The 26,845-nt window shown below is 41.3% G+C and overlaps 1 protein-coding gene across 3 annotated transcripts in view; it reads left to right on the forward strand.

Moving 5' to 3' along the window:
- The window catches only part of grid2 (glutamate receptor, ionotropic, delta 2), a 652,613-nt gene that overhangs the window by 588,205 nt on the left and 37,563 nt on the right, over nt 1-26,845 (forward strand). For all 3 annotated transcript variants that reach the window (XR_001858518.2, XM_017712845.2, XM_017712844.2), the window contains exon 13: nt 1,017-1,212. Coding sequence is in view for 2 of the 3 variants with exons in the window: in XM_017712845.2 (XP_017568334.1) it covers nt 1,017-1,212 (196 nt within the window). In the remaining variant the exon portion in view is untranslated. The remainder of the gene's footprint in view (nt 1-1,016; nt 1,213-26,845) is intronic.

A 26,845-nucleotide genomic window follows, 5' to 3' on the forward strand; every position in this document is an offset into this window, starting at 1 on the left:
GAAAAGTGGTTTCTGTGGGAGAGTCTTACCATTTACATGCACAAAGAGCTTTATAACAAACCGGATAGAAGGGAAAAAACAGAAAAGCATAAGAGGTCCTCTTTAGTGTCTGCTTAGGGAAGGGCAACAGGTTGGAACTAAACCCTGCAAAAATATAAATGTCCAGGAGGAGGGTTGGGTTGGGGACCATTGCAATAAACTAGTGAATTAATTCATTAATTCTCCTGACTGTTTGGTGCACGTAAGGGTCTGGAGTGCACTGCTTTTTTTTGACACTGGCTTTTCATTAAATTCATTATTAGAAGATCTGCTAGTAGCTTACTAGTTTACTAAGACAGGAGGAAAAAAAATGCTCAAATATGGTGTTTTTGTGCTGCTGCGAGTCACAATGAAATTTGGCAGGAGACCACATCATACGTCTTTACATATTAATGTCCTACTCACAGAAGAAAAGAATGTCTGGCTTAATGTATAGGTCTCAAATGCAAACATGTTTAAAGGTGAAGATGCGATGACAATAGTAGATACTTCACTTTCACCCTCAGAAGACACGTCCTTCACCAACTTTTAACAGTTCTCTTTGAATACTCTGCCAACATGCTTGCAATAATCAGATTCATTCCCCTGTGGGCATTTAAAGTGCAGCCAGCTGTTACAAAATTTTCTACCACACTTTGCATGCAATTACACTTTTCTATTAAAGAGGTCTCCAAATCCCTGAATCTTACACAGTGCAGTTTTAAATTTGATAATATACTTACTGTATTAATTACACAGTTACAAATTCTTTGCCACAATAAATCATTAAATATCTCATGAATGTGGGGTTAATGAAAAGTATCAGAAGCACTTTAGCCTTGTTTTTCCCATTATTATACTTTTATTATAGCAAGCAACAGTTCCTGACTTCTAATGGTTAATAAATCGCTTCATTTTCAGAAATACGTTGTGATTTAGAAGAGCCTGTACCTGGTTTGTATTTAGATCAAGCTGAATGGCTTCTGCTCTTTCTGCAGGTCACTGCAGGACCTGTCCAAGCAGACAGAGCTTCCATATGGCACTGTGCTGGACTCAGCTGTGTATGACCAGTTGCGCAGTAAAGGCATAAACCCCTTTGAGCGAGACCCCATGTACTCGCAGATGTGGCGGATGATCAACCGGACTGGAGGAGCTGACAACAACGTGGAGGACTCGAAGGAGGGCATTCGCAAGGTAGGGCTGAGCATCCCACGCTCCACTACGTGTCATTGGAGATGTTTATCCAGTTATTATATTTACTCTACCGTTGAAATGTTTTGCAGTCAGTCTTGTCTACGACAGTGGAGTCCAAAGTCTGAGACCACATTGAACATCTGGGATATTTTTTCATATAACTTGGAAATAAACAGCAGAATATTTTAGAATTTTGAGAAATTTAACATCGATAAAAAAGTTATGGCAAGTAAAAGGAAGAAGAAACATTCTAGATTCTGCACATTTCTAGGTCACTTTTGAATTTTAAGTTTGTGAAATTGGCCAATTTTGTGTTCGAGCCATTTTTCTACCAGAATGGTCAGGTTTTTTTGCTCTTATCTCCTACAGTGAAGAGATCAGCAGTCCTCTCAGGAGGATTTGCTCTACTGATCAGAGGCTTTTGCAGAAACTTGTGGAGTCATTAAAGCAAAAGGGGGACACAACAAATGCTAAGGAAATCTGAAATATATGTTAAAATTTCAAATATGAATGAATAAAAATCTTTCTGTTAAATTGAAAAGGAATGCAGTTTCTCAGACGCAGACTTTTTGGTCTCAGACTTTTGGGCCCCGTTGAATGTCTAGAAACCGATACCAATATGATACTAACAGTCTTTTAAACCTGTTAATAGTAAAGCACTTTAAATAACTTTACGTTATTTTTTAGTTATTCTAAGTATTGCTAAGTATCTAAGTGTTCTTTATTGTGCTTTTTTATGATATTTTTATTGTTTGTTGCATGTTATTGTTTGCCAGTTTTATTTGACTAGCACTTATTTCCCTTCTTACTATATTGTTTTAAATTGACACTGTAGAGAACTTTGAGCTACATTTTAAATGTATGAAAGGTGCTGTATGAAAATATTTGATCATTATCATGATTGGCGGCACGGTGGCGTGGTGGGTAGTGCTGTCGCTTCACAGTGAGGAGGGTCTGGGTTCAATTCCCCGGCCGGGTGACTGGGGTCCTCTCTGTGTGGAGTTTGCATGTTCTCCCCGTGTCTGCGTGGGTTTCCTCCAGGTTCTCCGGTTTCCTCCCACAGTCCAAAGACATGCCGTCAGGCCAATTGGATGTGCTAAATTGCCCCTGGGTGTGAGTGACTGTCTGTCTGCCCTGCGATGGACTGGCGTCCTGTCCAGGGTGTATCCTGCCTTCCGCCCGATGACTGCTGGGATAGGCTCCAGCACCCCCCCGCGACCCTGACGGAGAAGCGGCTTAGAAAATGGATGGATGGATGGGATGGGCATTATCATGATTATTATTAAGATCTAGTCTGATCTTACACTCCCAAGAACATAGTATTCTAAACTGTATTTAAAGTAATAATTTACTAGAATGTGATATTGTTGACCTAGTAGTTGAGCAGCTCCTGCGCTTTATTAATGTTGTGTTGAGGAAACTGTCGTGATGAGTTATGAAGAAAAAATAGCTAAAATGAGGTCTGCTGTTTGTGCTGTCAAGCCTTAAAATGCTCTAAAACTTTTAATTAGAAGGAAAAAAGGAAAAAGAGTTGATATTATTGCCTGGAGTGTTGCCTGCACTTCCCACATGTTGCTCTTCCATGACATTGACGTGGTGTGAATTTGGTGTTAGATGTGACGAGAACAATGAACAGAGCTGTAGATGGTTCCATAATGACCGAGAAAGCTGTATAACAATAAGAATATGATTATAAATTTAATTTCCAGAATGCATTGTATTTCAAAATTGATGTTCACCTCTCAAGAAATGACTAAGAATCATTGTAGCATATTATTTATCGTTGAATAACTTCTTGTTGCTCTCAGTACTCCATAACCATTCCAAACCATTTTAATGTATAGATCAGTCTTGTGTTATTTTATTGAAGAAAATAATTATTAGTATGACTAATGGTTCCAAACTTTTGAACAATAGCGTTAGTGTGTCCTGTGCATTACTGATGCCTTTGAAGGCAGCCTTGATGTTTTCTGAATGAAGTTATCAAAAGGGAAAATGAGCTAATGTGGCTTAATGATGCTTGTAAGGTATGAGTGATTTCACTCCAAACGTTCCCTCGCTAATTACATGCCATTACGTTGCAGGTTAATGCTTTATTTGTTAACCCGAAAAATCTTCTTTTTTTTTCCCTTCCGCTCCTCTTCCAAGGTTGTTTTCGTTTAGCGAATTTAAGGCGGCTTGCGAAGCTGCAATTAAATAGTCTGGTAAGCGAGCAGGGTATGAAAGCGCAAGTTTAACGCCTTCGTCTAATGAATGGCTAATTAAGGCTTGTTGCCGTTACTCAGCGCTTTGTTGAGGCCATCTTCACTCACAGGTGTTCTGATAAATATTGAAATGCAGGGCTACATCTTTGCAGCTTCAACACAAGAATATGTACACCCCTCTTTTCCTCTGCTCTTTTCTCTCCATGTAGGCTATTTAGCTCGTCAGCCTTAAAAAAAAAAAGGCTGGTATAAGTGGCTTTTTTGTCCTTGATGAAAGTCTCCTTTGTCTTTGATGCGCAATAGCATTGCTATTGAAGTTGCTGAAAATCAGCCAGTTACTACACTGGCTACAGTGCCAGAATATGCATATGGCTTGCTCTTTTGCCGGTGCTGTGTTTTGAAATCGGTCAGAAAGCCTTTTTCCCCTCACTTCGCCTTTGCCAAATCTCTGAATTGTCTGCAGAAGGTGTGAAAATAGCCGCATGGGTTCAAATGGAAATCACCGAGGCGTGATGTACTACCAGAGTGAGATTGGGTTTCTTTATCACAGATGAAACAGCACAGATAAGGCTGATAGGGCTGACATAACGAGATAATGGCGGCTCAGATACCTTCAGCAATTGTTTATGACATTTGCATTCTCAGTTGAGTCTCCCCCTCGCGCCTCAGTGTTAGCCAGCCATGTTCTGTTCTGCTCTCGCCCCCTTTGTGTGTCTGTGGACTTATTACTTTTTAATGGCTTCCTATAGAGGACTTTCATTTCTGAAGAACATGTACTTGCTGACATGATCAACACGACATGTGACACAACCTCATTAAGGAAGTGCTCTGCGCTGTACATGGACCCTCACATCTATAGGTGAAGGATTTTAAAGCATGTGTGTAATTTTGATGAGGCGGTGCTCATTTAAGCCACAAGAAATGAATTCCAGCCATTTTTTCACCATTCAGGATGACTTCATTTACAGAGGGTTATGTGTCCAGTATGTCCTTTACCTTAGAGAGAAACAGAGAGAGAGAGAGAGAGAGAGTGTGCAGGAGAGAGAGGTGAGAGAATAAAGAGAGAGGAGAGAAAAAGCGAGATGGAGAAAGAGTGCAAGAGAGACAAGAGAGAGAAAAAGCAAGATGCAAGGGGGAAGTAGATGAGGTGAGAGAGAAAGGCGATAGAGAGACAAAGCAAGAGACTTGAGAGAGAGAAAGTGAATGAGAAGGGAGGGAGAAAGAGAGCAAGAGAGGTGAGAGAGAGAAACAGTGAGAGGTGATATAGAGATGAGAGCAAGACAGGCAATAGGAAGATAGAGGGAGACGCAAAGCAAGAGAGGCATGAGGGATAAAGATGGAGAAGAGAAAGCAAGAGATGTGAGGGGGAGAGTGAAAAAGCAATAGAAGTGAGAGAAAGAGAGCAAGTAAGACGCACACGAGGGGGGCAGAAAGAGAGCAAGAGGTGAAATAAAAACAAGGCAGCAAAACAAAGAAAAAAGAGGGAACAAGCAGGAGATGTGAGAGAGTGAGAAAAAGTGAGGGGAGAGTGAGGTGCACATAGGAGAGAGAGAGAGAGAACAGAGAAAGCGAGAAGCTCATGTTCCCAATAATGTCTCTTACCTTTGCAAGAGAGGGATAGGGAGAGAGAGGAGCAGGTGAGAGAGACAGAGACTTATCTTTCTTGTGGCAATGCTGTCTCACTACTATATCGCTGACCCCGTTTAACAGACAAAAAAGAAAGTTTGCATGCATTGTAATGAACAGGCTTAAAAATAAAAAACCAGCTGAGCGTCTTCATCAGCACTACAGAGAATGCCTTCCACTCCCACACATCAGTGAAACCTTTTACGTTGTCCATCAGCCTGCAATGTTCAGGACCCCCTCAGCATCCTCTCAGAATCCACACAGCCAGCCCCAGCAGCTTTCCTCTTTCTCAAGTTTCAAGTGCTGTTTTTGCTGTACCTAATAAGTAGTTTTATAGAGCAGCCTTTTTTCCTCACAGCAGCCGTATCCTTCACACCTGCAATTAAAATCTCAGAAAACCCCTCACTTAATCCATTAAAACATCTATTCAGAAACAGAAACATGACCCAGGCCATCACAGCACAGCGGCACAAACTCCACAGATTCAGGTTGGCCACAAAACCTCTTCCCCATCCAGGTGTGCCACATGTCTGTCTGTAGCTAAAGCCCCATGAATAATCCTCCACTGTAGGTTCAGCTGTACGCTTCTCCACAGCAGGCTTACACTGGGATCGCCACCTGTCCCTCAGGAGAAAACCCAGCCCAATCAGTGGGGAGAACAGAGATGAGCAAGGGAAGTAGAGAGAGAGAGGAGAGAGAAACATTGTTAGGTAGGTAAAGAGGCCAGTAGGAGAGGTGAAAGATGGAGAGATTAAGAGAAGCTCCTCTACAAATGGGGAACTAATGATGCTTCCCTCGTTCTTTTTCTCCGTCCCGTGGAATTTGAGCAAGCGCTCATTATGAAACGAAGCTTTACTCTTTCTTTCATTACACAAACACTTATTTATCATGCCGCTCTCAGTCAGCTCATTAGCTCGTTGTCATGCTGAAATATGGAGAGAGACAGGCGTGCGGCGGGAGGCAGAACAACAAATGCAGCAGTTCGCCGAGGTTAGAGCCATCTCTGGAAGGGGGCACCGGGACGTCTCGCGGGGGGAACACCCGTGAGAGGAGGATTAGTGCTCTTCAGCACCTGTGTCGTGTGCTGGAAGAATCTGTGGTGGGATCAGTGGGGCCTGTGGTGCTGGAGATGCAATGTGTTAGCAGCTCCCTGTTTGCCACTTATCAGAAGGCAGAGGTTGGCCTCTGGAGCTTTCTGTTTGATAGTCTCAGCGGCAGCCGTGCTTGTATGAGTGTGTGTGTGTGTGTGTGTGATGAGCTGGAGATCCCTGCCTCTGCCGGAGAGCTAGTGTCAATAACAGCCCTGCCCTGGAAGCAGACACTGTTTATCTGTTGGAGTAAACACTGAAGTCTCTGCACAAAACATGTTCTTCTCGAGTAGCATGCGTTAAAAGTGCAATCACAGACTCGGCCAGCGTGTGAAAACTGAAGAAGCTGAAGTGTGAAAGTTTCCTCCAGTCATTGCTGATAAAAGACCTGGATGCCTGCCTCTACTGGATCACTGTAAGTGTCTGGGGAAAAAAGAGAGAGAGAGAGAGAAAGAGGGAAGAGAAAAAGGAACAGGTTGGAGAAAGGAGGGGGGCACAGAAAGAGGAAGAGAGGAGGAAGAGATGAGAAATAATAGGGGAGAGAGAAAGGAGAAAAAGGAAGGAGAGAAATAATGAGGGAAAGGAAGGAGATACATGAAAAGAACGAAGGCAAAAGAAAGTAAAAAGTAGGAGAAAGGGGAGAAACAGAGAATGAAAGAAAGAATGGGAAAGAAAGAGGTGAGATAAACAACAGGAAGGAGGGGAGAGAGATAAAGGGTAGATGGTAAAAGGAGAAAGTAAGAAAGAAAGGAAAGAGAGAAGGAGTTAGACAAATAAAAAGGGAGGAGGGGAGAAATGAAGGGAATGAATGAGGAAGGAGGGAGAAAGGGGGGGTGAGAAAGATGGGAAGAGAAAAAGAAAGAAGGAGAACAGAGGGAGGGAGACATAGAGGAGAAGGTGAGAAATGTAGAGAAGGAGAGAAAGAGGAAGAAAGTAAAAAGTGGGAAGGAGAGAGAAGGTGAATGAGAAACGATGGGAAGGAGGAAGAGAGAAAGAAACGGTAGAGAGTAAAAGGAAAGAGTGTGACGAAGAGGAGAGGAAAGGAGGGAGTGAGAAAGAGAAGGAAAGGAGGGAGACAGAAGGAAACAGAGAGAGAGATGGAGTGAGGAAGATGGGTGGGTAATTGCGACTGGATTTTAACGCAAAGGGACAAATGGAGGATGAGGATGGAAAGAATGGGACAGCAGCTTTGAAGGGAATCAGCTGAGACTTATCTCCTCTGCCTCTGATTGATTTAGCTGTGAATTGTTGCTAGACGTCTGCGGGAGCTCCCTGCTGCTATAGCTTTAAGTGTATAGGTGGTCAAAGAAAGAAAGAGAGAGAGAGAGAGAGAGAGAGAGAGGGTGGGTGAGAGTGGTTGAGGTACGATAAGAAGACTGTAAAAGAGAAAAAAAGCCATTCTCACTGGGAGCTAGTGCTGGACTTAGCAGTGAAAGTGTGTGTAAAAAGGCTAAAGTGCTCTGTCTCTGCTGCGTCCAGTCACCTCATGCAGCACGGCCTGTTATTATAGATTACTCCTAATAAGGAAATCAATGAGGAGCAGTAGAATGGAAATGAACATTAGAGCTGCTTTTTTTTTAAGCAGTGTAATCTGAGCGTGGTGGAGTGAATAGGAGGGCGAGAGGTGGAGGCTAATTAGCAACACATCTCACAGCTGCTGTAGGACTTTCACGTCTTCAGCTTCAGTTCTGTTGATATTCACTCTTCACATTTCACAGTTCTGCAAATCAGCTTTTCCATGTAGTCTCAGTAGCCGATCCCCTTGAATTTCACCCTTAAATTTGCCTTTCGTATCAGACCAGGTGATTGTCAAATGAACGTGTTCACATGCGTCTAATTATCTGATAACTGCAGAAAATCTGATTTTGTCATAAATCCGATTAACGCCTTTATATACAGTTGAGTAATCAGACAATGAAAACTCTGGGTTTACATGAACCAGGCAGTAGTCAGATTTCTGTTTTGCAACTGGCCAATAAACTCACATAAGAGCACGTGATGTAAATGTAACTGTAATTCAAACTTCATGGCGCAGATTAAAAAAAAATTGTGCTTTACCTGAAAATATGAACCTACATCATCTAGAAAAGAAAAATATTTAAATCCTTCATTTCGTCTACAATGTAGCTGGTTTCAAGGTGTTTTGCTGCAATCTTGCGGCAGCGCTGCTTGCTTATTTCTAGTCACATACGCAGACTGAGAAACCTGACAGAAATCAGAGTTTACATACACTGAGATGTCCTATCACTGAGCTAAAATTCAGCTCTCTTTATCGGATTACTTAATCCGATTTCTAAATTGCGTGTGCTGTTTACATGATCGTTTGAATAATCCGAAAGCTGTATTAATCCGATTATGATCGAATTGTTAAGTGAATGGAAACACACTCCATGTGAAAAGTATTCTAGTCCATGTTTTAGATGCTTAGATACAACCAGCCACACACAATGAGAGCGGAAGAGAGCAGCAGATTTCACAGTGGGCAGATATCATTTAGTGCTGGTTACTATGGGCTACAGTTTGTATCATGGCTGTCAGAACAAAACCTCTCCAATCTGGTGACTTAACAGGAGAAGGAAAAACACTTAGAACTTTAAATGTAATTTCATTTAAAGAGTTTTTATTTCGAGCCATTTTGGACCATTCCTCTTGGACCATTCATCATCACGCATTGTAAAGGGCAGCTGGCATTTTCAAATAATGTCAGAAATCGTTCTGACAGCGATGATATATAAACCCACACAAGAACAGACATTGATACTAAATGTTACAACCAGGTCTATATTTGTGGTAATTCAAGGGTTAAATCACTGGCCCTCTCCTTGAGTGCTACAGCCCCAGTGTGCTGAGAGTAAGGGGTCAGCTAATGAATCTTATACAGTGGGATAAGATTAGTGTGCTCAGATTTGGTATAGCGATATAAGTCTGGAGGTGGACAGTGCAGTACTTTTTGCATTGCTTACCAATTTAGTAGTTAGTGGTAATTGAGCCTTCCTCTGTTTGCTAGTAACTGCTATTAGCAGTTTTCAGCAGTTGAAGTGATTTACTGTTTGATTTTTTTTTATTTTATTTTAAGTGTCAAGTTTGATGTGTGTGTGTGTGTGTGTGTGTGTGTGTGTGTGTGTGTGTGTGTGTGTGTGTGTGTGTGGCAGAGAAAATATAGTAAGATCCTGTTTACATCTCGTCAGTTCATGTGACTAGTATCCGGATTGAGTCCTGATAAGATTTTAGTCACATGCATTTACACTTGGCAGTTAAATACATCTCTGGTTATCCATCCATCCATCCATTCTCTAAGCCGCTTCTCCGTCTGGTTAGTCGGACTGAAATCTGATAGCTGTGGGGGCCGGAATATGCAAATCTGCCTGTTACGCGGCAACCAATTAACACTTGTTTGTCCATTCAGCTATTTTGTCTGCGGTTTGTTTTGTCTGTCCATATTGCTATTAATGGTTGGTCGTTGGGATAGTGTAGTGGTTAACACCTCTGCCTTCTACGCTGTAGCCTGGGGTTCAATCCCCACCTGGTTAAACACCCTACACTATACCAATAAGTGTCCTTGGGCAAGACTCCTAACTTTGCCTTCCTGTGTAACATGATCAAATTGTAAGTCACTCTGGATAAGAGCGTCAGCCAAATGCCATAAATGTAAATAAGCTTTTCCTTTCTTCCATCTTTTGGGTCCTCCATGAAAATCTTCCTCGCAGATTCGGATCAAGTGTGGTGTGCGTTTGCTCAAATGGCTCAAATGTGTCTCACGCCACCTCCTGAAGGGCTTTGAGTAATCAGACTTGTATCTGTTTTAAATGCATCCTGGGTTTGTTTACATTTGCATTTGATGTGGTTCAGCCTCGTCCACATATAATATATTCAAGATGTATGAAGTGACCAGGTGTATATGGGGTCTTAGGCTGTGTTTAGACTACAAGCAAATCAGTTTTGTTTCTCTGATCAGATCTTTAGATGACTGACCACACTGATCCGGTCATCACCAACCTGACCAGCCATCAGCAACCCATCTGCACGATCATGCATAATCATGAGTTTAATTGGAGAGGAAGTGCTTAGTTTTGTCACAACTGAGAACGTGTGAAAGATGTATTTAACCCTTAATGTGAAGGCATATTATAAACGGTCTATTTTAAAGGAGACACATTAGACCTATAGGCTATGAATTTTTTTAATGAGCATTTCCTTTCCAAATATGAACCATAATATCCTCTATCAGGATATTTTAAATAAAGAAAGAGCTATCAGTGATACTGAGAAACGAATCTCGCCCAACACTATTTAGAACTGAGTACCAGATAATTCACTTTGGAATTGAATATAACATTATCTGATTGGCTTCAAGCTCTTGTATGTCAGTAAAAATAGACAGCCAGCTCATCCCTAAAATTAGCCCTATAGCATGCCGTGCTAGCTAGTTAGCTAAGTGGCCAGCAGTTGCAAGACTCTTCTTATACACTTCCTAATAAACATATAGATTAAAGGTTGGGTTTACAGCCCGTTTTTCCAATGCATTTCATTTTAGACTCTATTTTAAAGGTTGCTGACTTTCAGACGAAGCTTTGTCAGTGTGTCTGCTAACAGGTTGCGTTAAACGCGTACGACCAACAAGTTGTGGCTGTTCAGTAGTTTTCCAGGAGTAGGTAAACAAACTGACACCGGGTAACTGTAACGTAGCTCAACAGGCCCTGTGCATGCTTTTGGTCATCTCATGTAACCAGCGTGGTTGGTTAGTGTAGTGGTTAACACCTCTGCCTTCTATGCTGTAGACTGGGGTTCAATCCCCACCCTACACTACACCAATAAGAGTCCTTGGGCAAGACTCCTAACACCGCCTTCGCCTACCTGTGTAAAATGATCAAACTGTAAGTCACTCTGGATAAGAGCGTCAGCCAAATGCCATAAATGTAAATAAATGTAAATGTTCTCATAACATCAGCCGTCATCTGCAAATATTCACAGTAATGTGGCAGAAATCTCTCAAGAGTCACACTGAAGACTGTCTTTGTATCATAAAAAACTTGTTTGATCATTAGTGTTTTTCAATTGCTGAGGATTCACATCTGTATTATTTAAATCACAATTGCTTTCAAGCATGTAGACAACTGACGGTGAGAGCCAGCCAGCCTAAAGTACAGCCTCCGCTTGGCAGTGGAAAATTTGGTATGTTTGAAACAGCCTCTTTTCATTAAACATATTTATTTTGATAAATATGTAGTTAATTGATTCATTTGGCGCAAATACTTTTAAAATTGTTCAGCAGGAAAACTAAATGTGTTAGGTTGTGCCCGGCTCTTCACTGCTGTGCTAAGAGTGATCAGATTTTGTACACAGCTAGTGTCCCTTTGGAAGGAAGACTGATGCCACTTGTGATGTAAACAGAACATTACCGCATAAACTGGGATTGATTTTTTGGGGGTTTTTGGCCTTTTTATGTCCTCTCATTTTATAGAAATGGAGAAATGGAAGTTGATGGATCGGCCAAGATATTACACCAACTGTTTTGTTGTGTTTCATTCTATTTTGAACAAGGGTGCCATCTTAGATAAGACGAATGTGTCCCATGGTGCAGTTTTCCTGCATTTCGGAATGATTTTTCCGCCCTCACTCCAAACAAAGCACTCTCACTCACGCTCTTAACGAGCCACTCCAGATAAATCGTAATGGTGAGAATTACAAATGGGGAGCATTACTAGCGAGAGGGAGTGGCAGCCGGGAGCGTAATCTCGTCACACAATTTTGGTGGGGTGAGGGGGGCGAAAAGTTGCGAAAGCAGGCGACATAAATTCAGTCGGGGGGATGTCGATGAGAGAAAGCCAAAGACAAACAACCTCTAAAAGATGAGTTTAATCTGGAGCTCAACAAGGCTCCGGTCTGCCGGCGGGATGACCCAAATTGGATCATTAAATTCCACATCTGTATTCCTGCCGAGAGGACTGAGGGGAGATGAATCTAACCCCCCTTTTTTGTTTTGTTCCGGCACCGAAGTTCAATTATGGAATTGTAAATGAATTAAAGAAACACCAGGCAGTGTCTCAGAAGCAGCGGTGGCATAAATTTAAGCGAATGTGTGTGTGAGGAGCTGCAAGTGCCGAGTGTGTGTGTGTGTGTGTGTGTGTGTGTGTGTGTTTTTCACAGTGTTTTTCTGCAACGGTCTGCTCATTCGCATTCTGCGTGGCCTCACACCCCCTCCACCACGTCTTTATCTCTGTCTGCGGGAGACAAGATGGCCCACCGCCAAGACCTAATGGACTTTTGGAAAACAGAAAATAATATATCACCAGGGCAGTGGGGAAGGAGAGGGAGAAAAAGACGGAGCGAGACGGACAGCGAGGCCCTTTAAACGTGTCCTTTAGGCCAGCACTTATCCAGGGGAATGGCCTCAGCAACACACATCTGATCAGAGAGAGAGAGAGAGAGAGAGAGAGAGAGAGAGAGAGAGAGAGAGAGAGAGAGAGAGAGAGAGAGAGAGAGAGAGAGAGAGAGAGAGAGATCTACTCTATTTTCTTCTCACTTTGTTTTTTAATGTTTCTCTCTCAATTGCCTATCGCTGTTTCTCAATCTCTCTCTCTCTCTCTCTCTCTCTCTCTCTCTCTCTCTCTCTCTCTCTCTCACTTTTGTGGTCTCTTTTTCTTTGTCTCCATCTCTGTCTTTCTCTCTCTTACTGTATCACTCTTGTTTCTCTCTCTTTCTCTCTGTCTCTCTCTCACTCTAGTGTTTTTCCCCCTCTCTCTCTCTCTCTCTCTCTCTCACTCTATTGTCTTTTTCCCTCTCTCTCTCTCTCTCTCTCTCTCTCTCTCACTCTATTGTCTTTTTCCCTCTCTCTCTCTCTCTCTCTCTCTCTCTCTCACTTTTTGTTGTCTTTTTCTCTCGGTCTCTCTCTTATGCTCTCTCTCTCTTTATTTTGTCTCTCTGTCGCTTTCTGTCCCTCTCACTCAGTCACTCATTCTCTTTCACTCTTGCTCTTTTTTCTCTTTATTTTCTCTCACACACTGTCTTTCTGTCTCTGTCATTCTCTCTCTCCTCTTGTCTCTTTCTCTCTGTCTCTCACACTCTCTCACTTTGTTGCAGTCTCTTTCTCTTGGACTCTCCCTTATGCTCCTTCAGTTTACTGTTATCTGTCTCTCTGTCTTTCTGTCTCACTCTCTCACTCTTTTGCTGTCTCTTCCCTCTCTTTTCTCTCACACACTTTGTCTCTCACTCTGTCTCTCTGTCATTCTCTCTCTGATATTCTTTCTGCCTCTCTCACACTTTCTCTTGTCTCTTTCTCTGTCTCTCTCTCACTCTTGTTGTCTCTTTCTGTCTCTTTCTCTCTGCCTCTCTCTGTCATTCTCTTTCTTTTAACATTCTCTCTCTGTATCTCTTTTGCTCTCTCTCTCCTTGTCTCTTCCCCTCTGTCTCTCACACTCTCTGACTTTGCTGTTGTCTTTATTTTGCGCTTTCTCTCTCTTGTGCTCTCTGTCTCATGCTCTCTCACTCTCTTACTGTCTCTTTTTTCTCTTATCTCACACACTCTTTCTGTCTCTCTTTCTTTCTCTCACACTCTATCACCCTCTGTCATTCTCCCTCTTGCTGTCTCTATTCATGTCTCACTCTCTGTCTGTCTCTCTCTCTATGATCAGAAATAATTGCTTGGGTTGAGTCCAGGTCAGGAAATCCTCATATCCTCAATGTAAAATGAATCGACAGACATTTTAATTTGTTTTTATTGCAGTTTTGCCTGCTTGCTTTGCAGTCAAGGTTTCTGTGTATTAGAGTATGGTGTGCTAAAGTCTGTGTGTAATTACTGCCTGTCTTGTTATTGCTTTTATTTTACTGTACGATTGTTGTTATACAATCATTACTTATTAATGCATAGTAATTTACATTCTGCATCGACAGGTTTGATTCTGCATAAGTATTGAATTGTACTGGGTAATATTGCTGTCTTTCATGAAGCTGACTGGGGTTTGATTCGCCACTCGGGCTCACACACCAATAAGAGTCCTTGGGCAAGACTCCTAATGCTACTTGCACCTGCCTCTGATTAAACTGTAAGTTTCGGTGGATAAGAAGGTCTGTCAAATAGGTAAATGTAACCTAAAGTTCAGATTGTAATAAAATGGTGGTTGGTTAGTGTAGTGGGTAACACCTCTGCCTTCTACGCTGTAGACTGGGGTTCAATCCCCCACCTGGGTAAGCCCCCTACACTATACCAATAAGGGTCCTTGGGCAAGACTCCTAACACCACCTTGGCCTCCCTGTGTAAAATGATCAAATTGTAAGTCGCTCTGGATAAGAGCGTCAGCCAAATGCCATAAAATGTAAATGTAAAATGCTCCTCTGTCTCTGGTAGTATTGATTGAACATTTAGAATCTGAATTTCGCTGAATTTCTACAGTTGTTTCAATGAGCTGTAGGTGAGAGTAGTTTACATTAATTTATACCATGCATACAGTATCAATTCTGATCTAACATTTTTTCTTTAAAACTTCTAAACTTTTAAAGGAGCTATTTTAAATGTATGCACTACTTAAGATGAGCATCCACAAGTATCCAAAATCATTCTCAAACTATGCAAACACTCTTACTATGCCACAGGAATAAATTACAGCTGACAACTTCACACAGTGGGCATTTGTTGCTTTTTCAGGAAAGGTTGTTACAGCATTAGATCAGATGCCTATTTTTCTCTCTGATATCTGATGCAGTATTATCAGCTGATACTTGAATGATTCCCATATCCATTGATACTGATATGCCATCTCTAACACCATTTTGCTATTGCCAGTGATTAACTTCTAAAGCTTGTGGAATACTTCAAAACAAGTAATCAAACTACTGCAGAACACACTGTCATAAGATGCACACATAGATGTGTGGCTCAGCACCGTTAGAAGCCCAGTGGACCACTCGCAGTCAGGGGGACGTCTCAGAATGAACACTACAGTGATTAGGACCTGTCCCAGTCAATGGAAGGTCTCAAAAACACAGGACTGTGCAAACCTCTGAGACTGCTCTTCATTTATTTGATTTTCAGTGAAAACAGAAATAAAGCACAAATTTTTCGTTTTTCAGGAGATTTTAATTAACATACCACTTGCAAAAGGAAGGGAACCCAGGAGTTTCTAAAACTGAAGTTCAAAAGAGTTTTAAAAACATTAAGAACATCTAACAACCATAGTAGACCACCAATACTGTCACCATCAGACCAGCTCTAACTTTCGTCTGTCTGTCCATTCTTGCACTGTGAAAAACGAGCCAGACATCAACATCACTGTTTTTGGTATGACTTGGATTGTCAGAAGCAGAAAATGTAACCAGCTTCTAAGACTAAAATGAAAAATCATGGAGAAATATTCCTGCACATTACTTTGAAAAACTGAAAGCAGGTCTACTGAACAGAACGGAAGCTGTAATAAAGGCAAGAATTAGACACCATATTTAGCTGTTGAGGCTTCTTCTTCTCTTACGGTTCTGCTGTTTTCCTGACAGTGAAAAGTGAATGACTTGTACTTAATGGCCATTGATTGGAGATTAAATAGATGAATGAAGGTCTCTGTGGGACAGGACTGTATGTTTTGCTTGTGCGAGATATGAGGTTTTATTGCATTAATGACTGCGAATATGATGAAAGGAGATTTTTATTCAGTATCATTGTTTGTGTTCTTGATAATGTGAACACGAAGATCATGGCTCAGCAAGAGACTGATGACAGCAGCTTCATGAACTATGTGAATGTGTGTGTGCGTGGGCTCAGTGTGAGGCTCGGGGGCCACCGAGAGCACACAGAAGATGAGAGCAGCATGAACAATGAGGAGGACTCTAAATATACTATACAGTGAGTGCTCGTGTTTTTGTGTGGGGGCCTCAGGCATGCATGTGTGTGAAGTATGGCCTGTATGTGTGTCATGCAAGATTGCATGTGTGAACGTGCTCATGTGCGAGTGTACAGTTGTGTGAGCTTGAGGCTTGTGTGTGCGTGTGTATCTATCCTGAGGGAACGCCACTGCTTGGTGGGTTTCGCCTTTTGTTCTCTCTGTTGGGAGCCACTCCTGTGATGTGTGCTGTCATGACTGACATACACACACAGGAGGGAGAGACACACTCTGACCCTCTGCAGTAGAACGTGTTCTCCTCTGTAATGCAGGCCACATGAGACTGCCCCACAGGAGATCTACAAAGTAACCCGGAGGCTGGAACCACACTTTATTTGTATTTTCTTTTTATTTTTGTTTATTCACCCATTCTTGTTGATCATAGCCTATTCCCACTGTAGATCTTTACAGCCATCTCAAGCGCTGTAAAAAAAAAGGTTCCACAGTTAAGACTTACTTATATGGTTTTATTTAACTCAGATAAATGTGCTGAGTGAAGCAATGATCAAATTTAATGCAAACAGAAATAAAAATGCTTAAAATCAGCTTCTACTATGTACCGCTTTTTGCACTGTGGGAGGTATCAGCTTGAGCTAACTCAAGGTTTCCCTGTGAAATGTGAAATATGGCTGGGCAATATGACCCAATATGACCCAATATGACCCAATATGACCAAATATCACACCCTACCTTCCCATATTATTCTCTGTTGATAATGACACAAATTATTGTATGCATTTTCTGTTTTCTTAATCTTTTGTTGAAGCTTGATTCAGGTGGTAGGTTGTGTCAGATGCTACAATATCATGGTGTTTGTGTGCTGCTGTGAGTCACACTGTAAAGCCTGACATAATCATTTTAAAGTCAGGGGCGTCGAGTCCGAGTCAAGCAGTGCTACATTTTTAAAAATACTATCAAATGCAATAATTTAAAAATACTGTTAATGCAATAATTTCTTTATTTAACATTTGGCATACTGTACTGCACTAAATCCAGTGAAACAAAACTGATTCTAGTCTCTCTTTGTAATGAAACAAGCTGTTGGTCAGTGTTCTACCAATGTATGACATGTTCAGAAAAGCATGTGTTGTAGAGAGACATCATTTATTGCGATAATGATATATATTGTCATGTTGCCCAGTCCTAGTCATATAGGTTTATGTATTAACCTCACATGCAAAGGCTCAAAAAGAAGGTCTGGCTCTATATTTAGGCCTCAAATGTCAAATCGGCACTATACTGATGACGATATGGTGACAATAGTAGATCCTGCACTTATATTCTGGGCAGACACGGCCTTCATGAAGTTTCCACCAGAGAGGTCTCCAAATCCACGAGCCTTAGGGTATAGAAAGAAAATCAAAGCAATTTAACGCTGTAGAGGACAAGTAACCAGTTTTTGCCTCAGTTTCCACTTGATCTGAGATGTTTGCTTTAAATGTTCTTGCTCTCCGTAATTTCCAAGATAAAAATAGCTACTTTATATTTCCAATAGTATTCGCTTGTCTGCACTCACTTGCATGAAATTGAGTGACATGCCATTCTTAATCCATAGGGTTAATATGATGTCGGCCCACCCTTTGCAGCTATAACAGCTTCGACTCTTCTGGAAAAGCTTTCCACAAGGGTTAGGAGTGTGTTTATGGGAATCACTGACCATGCTTCCAAACCCAGGCTGGTCCATTAGATTGCAAGACAGAGAAGAGTGATTAGAGTCCAGTGGTGGCACTTTATACCACAGCATTCGATGGTTTGCAATGCACTTGGCGATGTAAGGCTTGGATGCAGCTGCTCGGCCATGGAAACCCATTCCATGAAACTCTCTAAACCCTGTTCTTGAGCTGATCTGAAGGCCACATGAAGTTTGGAGGTCTGTAGCGATTGACTCTGCAGAAAGTTGGTGACCTCTGCGCACTATGCCCCTCAGCATCCTCTGACCCCGCTCTGTCATTTTACGTGGCCGACCACTTCGTGGCTGAGTTGTTGTCGTTCCCAATCACTTCCACTTTGTTATAATCCCACTGACAGTGGACTGTGGAATATTTAGTAGTGAGGAAATTTCACGACTGGACTTGCTGCACAGGTGGCGTCCGATCACGGCACCACGCTGGAACTCACTGAGCTCCTGAGAGCGACCCATTCTTTCACTAATGTCTGTAGAAGCAGTCTGCAGGCCTAGGGGCTCGGCTTTATACACCTATGGCCATGGAAGTGACTGGAACACCTGAATTCAATGATTTGGATGGGTGAGTGAAAACCTTTGGCAATATAGTGTAGCTAGCAAAATCTGCACTGTTATGATTCTCTTCTTAGTTACGAGTGAATGACTAGCCTTCTTCTCCTTCTCCTTCTGACAAGTAAATAAAGAGACATCACCAGAAAACAAGACGGTTCACTTATTGAAAAATGAATGGATAGATCAGTGGTTTTCAACCTGTGAACCACAGCCCCTGTTGGCCTTGGTGGTGCTACTAGAAGGCTGTCATCAGTAATCTAAAGCTAATTACAATATTTAACCAGACCAAATCATTTTTATATTATTGATGTGATAATTGTTTGCAAAAATAAAACATAAAAAATAGCTTAATATTTAGTTTGAGCTCAGTGATTGGCATGGTTGCATGCATGACCAATGTAACCAACATAACTAGCTAGATAAAGTACAAGTCAATGTAAAAAATACAGTGCAAGTCAATATAAAATATTTCCCTTTTGATCATATGGTATTTGTCCATCATAGATCAATGACTCCAAAGAGAAAATTGTAGGATTTTTTTTGTTTGTTTTATGTTCTGTGTCTCTACAGTCAAGTGAAATTAGACTATATTGATTATTGTTATATTTGTTTGCATTTGAAGTGGTTTGACCAGTTAAATCTTATTGTGGACCATGAAAGCTTTTGTGGTCGGTTGTGTGGGCAGTGAGTTGCAAAAGCTGGGATAGATTGTAACGCTCAGCATGGTGGTTGTGTTACAGGAACACATGGGCTCTTATAAAAGGCTATGCGTTCCCGTAACACAACCCCCATGTTCCTGTAATGTATGTATTTTATAAAAGCCAGTCACCTGATTGTCATAAGCTTATCTTTTGTTGTTGAGATATGATTGTGTCTCAGCTAAAACAAACTGAAAAACTGAAAGGCCTCATTTTTTTATGCCATACATTACTGTATTTCTGTATCGATGCAGTCAGTTTCAGATTTACAGGTGTCTATACATTCACGTAGATAAGAGTAGATAGAGTTGCATAAAACACCAAGTTTTAAATGAACTTTAAGATTACCTTAACTATTGCACAGAACACCCTTAAGTGGTACTTAAGGGTCTCCTTAAGTGAATTTGTCATACACCTTTACGTTTTCCTTCAGTGATTGAATTCCCTTTAATCCCTCAAGTTAAGTTCCTTAACTGTCGTTTCTCTCAGGGTAATTTAAGGGAAAGAAAATGCTGCCTTATGGTTATTGGCTGACATGAGAAGCTGGAGATATGTATGTGTTTTGAGGTGTTTGAAAAGGAGATTGTCTTGTACGCCTGGAAATAACTTCCTGGGAGAATTATTTCTTACCTATATAAGGTACACCTATAAGGACTTTATATTACTGCTCATGGCAAAGGCTGCACATTGCCACCTAGTGTTCTGGTGTAGCAATTTCAAAAGCCTTTCTCCTGATACTACTTTGAGGAAGAGAATTAAAATCATTTTATCAAAAAGTGCCGTGTTGAAAAAAATGTTTGTCATTATTATTTTATCTCAGGCGTAATGTAAAGCTGGTCTCTGCATCTTCTCAAGCTGTGGCTCGTGCGGTATCATAAGACAGCTGAACATGCTTGGTGAGCGTGCACTGCTCATTTCTGTATATATGACCTATCAAATTCTTTCAGCTGGCTAGCGTCACTTTGTGCCTACAGGGAGCAAGGAGCTCAAACGTTCTTCCCACACAGTGAATGGCCAACTGTGCTTTCTTGGACTCATACACTTGCATGTGCTGACACCTTAACTAAGCCATGCCCGCTGTTTAGTATGGTGTTGGAGGATGAACAGAAGCCAGAGAGAAGTGGTCTCCATGGCTATCACAGGACAAGTATATCACAGCTCCTGCTGTATATTAAATACTCCTTTTTAAGAAGGAAGAAAGAGGCAAAGTGGAGGAGCACAATAGGCCTGTACAGGGGTCAAACAGCTTTACCCTACAATCAACATGCACATCCTCTTAAGTTAAGCTCACTGCTGTACGGCCATATTCTGCATTAGCTGTAGTCCTTTTGTGTGGGAACTTGAAAAGACACACTCCCGGATCATCTTCCTTCCCCCTCTGCTTCCGAGGAGGATTATTTATTGCGCCGGTGTGTTGGCGGAAAAGATCAAAGAAATGCAGAGGCTTATACACACACTCATTTTCGAGGTCGGATTTGCCATTATAGTGCTTTGTAGCCCTTTATTTATGAACAGAGAGAACACTTGAACAGGGACAAGCCAAGTGCAACAGAGAGAGCTAGAGGAAGAGGGTGGATGGCTGCATAATGGAGAGCGGAGTAGTGAATATTCAGTGACCACAGTCTCTTATTGCTGGATGGTGTGCATTAGATGAATAAGAACTACTTCCAGACCAGGTGTGACTATTCCTGTTCATGCACATCAAATACAGACAGTATTCTTACTCCAGAGTTTGTGTTAATGGCCAAAGAGTCTGCACTGGGTAATTAAGGCAGCACTACTGAGTAAAAATAAAAAAAGACACTATACACGGCATGCTTGTGCTGCTGAGAGTCATTCTATAAAGACTTCAATTTAATTTTACTGTTAGTTTGTTCAGTCCGAGCTGTTGGGTCAGATTTAAGGGATTTTTTTTAATGGGAAAAAAAAATTCAAAACAAAGAGTAAAAATTGTAAAAATGACATATTAAACAATACAATTCTGACTAACCCAATATCTTTTCAAAGAGCTTTACCTTTCATTTTAGTAGACAGACGTGCATTCAGACGGGCCCCTTCTGGTGTAGATGCATGGCAACTTGGTAGTAGCGCTCCTCACTTGAGAAACCTCAGACTGCAGCGCTCTAAATGAGTGATTTGCAAAGCTGTGCTTGTCTGCTGTACATTTTAACTTTTTAAAAACAGTGTTTATTTGTCATTATAGCAGACTCACTCTGGAATCCAGCTAGGGATGCCTGTGGAAAATCATGTACTGTTATATTTTCACAATTTTTATAATGTAATGTAAAAAAATACTGCAAATTCATTTTGGAACATCACACTTGGGGAAACCCAAAGAAGATTTAAAGCCCCATAATAAATCAATGTTTTAACAATAAAAGTGAATAAAACATGATGTGTACCTATTATTTAATACTGGATTATTCGTCACCTTTATCTAATCCAGCTTCCTGGCCATAGACAGAATCAGAGGAACTTTCTGTGCTTCTGAAAGTTCCAGTGCTGGAGTTAGTTGCTTTAGGGCAAAAGCCAGTCACTTTAACTTAGTTGTTTTACTGCAGCAAGTCACACTGAAGCAAGATGACATTCCAAAGCACATCTGTATTTATTAATGGTTCCATGCACTCAAGCTAAACTTCACTTAAAGGAACACAGGTAGAAGTTGAAGACCTGTGCAGTAGGTAAAGCTAGCATTACAGTGCATAGCAGAACTAACAGGCAGCTTCTTCAGAAAAGTCTCTCTCTCTCTCTCTCTCTCTCATCGTAAACCGAAAACAACTGATTAGTGGAGCAGGTGCCTGCACACTTCTTAAAAGATGGTGAATCCTATTTTTTTTGTCGGCTGTTTAACAGTAAATTATCCTCTCTGGTTCTCTGTCAGTGTCAGTTTCCCAACACAGCAATTATCACTTTTTTATTTTAAGCATCATCATTGGGTTACTTATCAAGCATTGACAGTATACGCTCACCGGCCACTTTATTAGGTAGGTGTTGAGGTACCTTGCTAGTAAAAGCTTGGACCCCCTTTTGCCTTCAGAACTGTCTTAATTCTTCGTGGCAGACTTTCAACAAGGTGTTGGAAACGTTCCTCAGAGATTCTGGTTGGTTATTTGTGTTCCTGTTGTCTTTCTATCATCTGGAACCAGTCTGCCCATTCTCCTCTGACCTCTCACACCAACAAGGCATTTTCGTCCACACAACTGACCGCTCACTGGATGTTTCCTCTTTTTCTGACCATTCTCTGTAAACCCTAGAGATGGTTGTGCGTGAAAATCCCAGCAGATCAGCAGTTTCTGAAATACTCAGACCAGCCCGTCTGTCACCAACAACCACGCCACGTTCAAAGCCCCTTAAATCCCCTTTCTTCCCCGTTCTGATGCTCGGCCTGCACTTCAGCAAGTTGTCTTGACCACCTCTACATGCCTGAATGCACTGAGTTGTGGCCGTGTGATTGGCTGATTAGCTATTTGTGTTAACAAGCAATTGAACATAATAAAGTGTCTGGTGAGTGTACAATTAGATGGCCTGGCAACCAGTAGTGCAAGCAGCTGTGTAAATATTGTAATCGTGGTGCCTGTGTATGGGGATGTTGGTGTCATCTGCTATGCTATTCAATTAACTGTTTTGAATCTCATGGTGTGTTGAATTTGAATTTTGTTGCACATATCTGGGCACTCCTGGACAACTATGAGCAGTTCTACATATTTCCCCCAGCAAATCAACATCCAGTTCATTCCAGCATTGTGGCAAGATAGCGAATGTTGGGAAAACCTGAGTCTTAATGGAGTGTTCTACTGATCCCCAGTGGCATGCTCCGGTGAAATACGTGAAATGTCTAGCTTCTCGATATTCGTTTAATGCCTAGTTTTTTAAATGACAAATGTTGTAGTGTGACAGTTGCAAAAATATTATTATATTTTCATATGTGGGTTGGAGCTCGTACATTGATCTGGCAACAGTCCTAGTCAATGTAATTCATGTCTCTTTTTTGTTTACATTGAATTCTTCCTTTACAGATAAATGGCTAAGCCCAAAAAAACGCTCAGATATTTTGGGTGTTTATTGTGCTTACACATGATTATTGGAAAAGAACATCATGCCATGTCATGTTTTAAGGTATCACTTGAAGTTCTATTTTCCTCCAGGTCTCCAAGTCCCTAAACCTACTTCAAATAATGCAGAACGGAGCCCTTTAGCAGCTTCCCCAGCATGTGCGAGGCAAAGTTCTTTTTTTAAACGATTGATCACAGAGAACTTGTTGCACTATGTTTCAAAGCTCCTGCTACTACTACTGAGCTCACATTGGCGTTATCTTTCCAGTGTTTTTGAAAAAAATAAACTGACTGAGGTTCATCAGAAACATGGGAGAAAAACTGTCCAGTGCCAGAGTGGATTCTTTGATGTGCCTTTGATGTACGATTGACTTTTCAGGTTATCCACTAGTGCACTCGGCATCCTCCACTTTGACTGTACATCACAATAGAAACCAATAGACGTAGACGTGTGTCATCCGAGACAAAAATTAGTCTTGACTTCAGCGGTACTGGCCGAGAAGATGCCAGCGGCGGTTCGTATACCCTTGTCTGAGAAAACGAATGTTCCTTTGTAAAAACGTTGCTCCCCAGCTTATACTCAGTGCAGAAGGACATACGGGCAGACACGGTGGCCAGTGCTGAAAAACAGCAGATTCATAATACTGTGAAACATCAGGACTATTTACTATTTTTTATGCCATCTTGTTTTAGTAACGGTGTTTGAGTTCTAGCTCAGTGAGCTGTCCTGGACTGTTTCTCCAACATCTGTCCCTAATTATTTCCCCTTTCCCTTATCAGTCTGTGTCTTTGGGTAGAGGTTTGCCTATTTGCATATGGTTTTTGATAAACTATTAATTGCTTTTCTTTAGTTTTTGAGGAGAAATAAGGCACTAATGACAGCTCAAGGCCAATTAGGGAGGAGGAGAAGTGCAGGAAAGAAAGTCTTCACAGCTCGGCATCTCTTTGTGCCAGCTCCATCGGGTGCAGGCCACCTGTGTGTGAGACTTCCCCCGCACCTCGCACGCATCTCTGGTACGACTGCTTCTCTGCTGTCCCGTTCCAAACACGTCCAATTAATGTTACTCGGCTCTGTTCTCTCTGTATAATATTAGCATCTCATTAGAACTGCCGTAAGTGCATTACAAAGATGAAGCCAGCACACTATGCAGCACAGCCAAGAATTGTGTGTTGCACTGTAACAAGCAAGATTGTTTTCACTCAAGAAGGCAACCTAAATGAGATGAAGGCCATGTGACTGTGTTTCATGCTCAGTTTCTTAAATCTTTATGGATTTATCTCCAAACCTGAGGGCAATTCCTAAACCTAAAGCAGTAGTGGTAGCAGGCCATGCAAAATGTGCAGCAGGGTAATTAAGTTCTGTTCATATAGATTAGTACACCAGTCTCTCCTCACCACTGCAATATTTTTGCGTATGATCTTCAGTAAAAGTCCATCAAAATCAACATGTTAATGAGGTATTATCTGTTAAAATCCAACACTCAGTGATGGACATGCTATGGTACTGTGCAAAAGTCAGAGAGCACCCATCGCTTATTTAATTTCCAGTGAAAGTACAAATTGTTATTCATTTTTCAGTGACAAAAAGCAAAAAATGTATTCAACAGAAACAACTAAATATAATATCAAACCTTTCACTGTTTAGTAGGGAATGTGCATGGCTACTGAAGTACTTGGTGAACCTTTTGAGGTGCCAGTATTCTAATACTAATTCCGCTATTCGGGTGCTTGTTCCATTTCATCACATGAAGATGGAGAAAATACACAGACCAACAGAATCAATGAAACACTGAACTTTTTTGTTTTAAGAGGGACTCTAAATTGTTTGCTCGTATTTGTAAGTAAGTAGGTATATTATACTTGCCACTCCGAAACCTGAGTGCCTGAATGTGAGCACGCTGCAAAGGACATGTTGTTAAGGATGTGATTGAGAAGACAGGTGTAGCACTACTTTATTGCTTATTAGGCTATCTGCTCTCACGTAATGTATGGTTTGGACACTGTGGCTCTGTCTAAAAGACAGGAGGCTGAGCTGGAGGTGGCGGAGATGAAGATGCTGAGATTTTCATTGGGAGTGACCAGGCTGGACAAGATTAGAAATGAGCAGATCAGAGGGACGGTGAAGGTGGAGCAGTTTGGAGATAAAGCCAGAGAGGCCAGGTTGAGATGGTTTGGACATGTGTTGAGGAGGAATAGTGGATATATTGGGCAAAGAATGTTGGAGATGGAGCTGCTGGGTAGAAGGAGAAGAGGTAGACCTCAGAGAAGGTTTATGGATGTAGTGAAGGTGGACATGGAGATGGTTGGTGTAAAAGTAGAGGAGGCAGTGGATAGGGCAAGATGGAGGCAGATGATCCGCTGTGGCGACCCCTAAAGGGAGCAGCCGAAAGAAGAAGAAGGCTATCTGCTCTCACTGATGCTTAGCTAGGTCCAGAACCAGTGGAAAGATCTTTCTCTAACCGTATATCACATTGGCACATCATCCACTGAGCACGAAATGCCTTGGTGACAAGCGTCAGCGTCCAATGTTGTACCAGCTATAGTTTTGGCCCCTGCAGCTTCCTTTACTCTTCAAACATGAAAACTAACAACTATACCCTTATTGGTATAGTGTAGGGTACTTGCCCTGGTCGGGGATTGAACCCCAGTCTACAGTGTAGAAGGCAAAGGTGTTAACCACTACACTAACCAACCACCGTATTAATTCTGGCAAAGTATTTTCCTGACTTCATACCAAAAATCTCACATTTGGATGGACTCATTCTGGTAGAAGAAGTGGTAGTATTTGGTAAAAAGTCAGTAACAATTAACCAAGCAGATGTTTCAAACAAATATTTCATACAAAACTAAATATATCAACATAGTATTCAATTAACAAGAACTTCTATCCTCTCATAAGAGGTGGTGAGTTTAAAAAAATGAAGAAAAGCAAAAGAAAAAGCTTCCAGATATCACAAGTAGTCACAGCACTTGATATAAACTGCATTGTGTTGACTGTTATATTTGATTATATTGTGGTTTTTAACTCTTAATTTATTTCCATCCCAACAACACCCCTTAAATGTGGTATAATCACTGTAATGCAAGGTGTTTCATGGTTTATTGCTTTAATAGTGTGCTCCTCCTTTCTGCATGAAAGCTAATGGCAATCTGAAATCTATCTGAAGCCAGTTAACTTGCCTCTTATGTACTCCTACAGCTGCAGCTTGTAGTTTGCCATGATATTCAATCCAATCGAATCAACAATTTCTTTGAATAATCAACAGAGTGGGTGTTCATGCATAATTTTTGACTTGCCTGTGTGACGAAGCATGTTCAACAGCATTAGATAATTCAAGAGCGGTGTTCTGTTATGAATCAGTAATGGCACATGCAAATCACGGAAAAGGGGGAAGTGCCACATCACACAAACAGTGAAATATGCCAGTAATCCTCATTTATGAATGGCAAAAAATATTAACGTTATTTACGCTCAACATCATGCTATATAAATCTGGTGGTGCATTTTTTCCCAGCCTGTAGTCTGGCTGTAGACTTCTGGGAGCCCTAATGGGAATGGGATTGTTTTTTTTAATTAAAGGCTAACTAATAACAATGTCTGCCTCAAGTTTCACTTCACAAGTGTTGGGCCAGAAAGCTGAAAAAGTGCAATCCGGTTTAAGAAATTCTTAATATCGCTTATGAAAACAGCTTTGACGAATTGCTTTGGTGCTTGAAATGGGTTTACCAAAGTCTTAGGTTCACAAAAGTAGTAGAAAGTCTGAATAAAATAGTAGAAAAATGTTATCCTCATCATCCTATTTTCCAAAACTGCTGCAGCAACTTCAGTGTCTGAGGTGACGTGTTTTGGACTTTATGGGCAG

Source organism: Pygocentrus nattereri, chromosome 28, assembly GCF_015220715.1.
Source record: "Pygocentrus nattereri isolate fPygNat1 chromosome 28, fPygNat1.pri, whole genome shotgun sequence".
In the NCBI taxonomy this organism is placed as follows: Eukaryota; Metazoa; Chordata; class Actinopteri; order Characiformes; family Serrasalmidae; genus Pygocentrus; species Pygocentrus nattereri.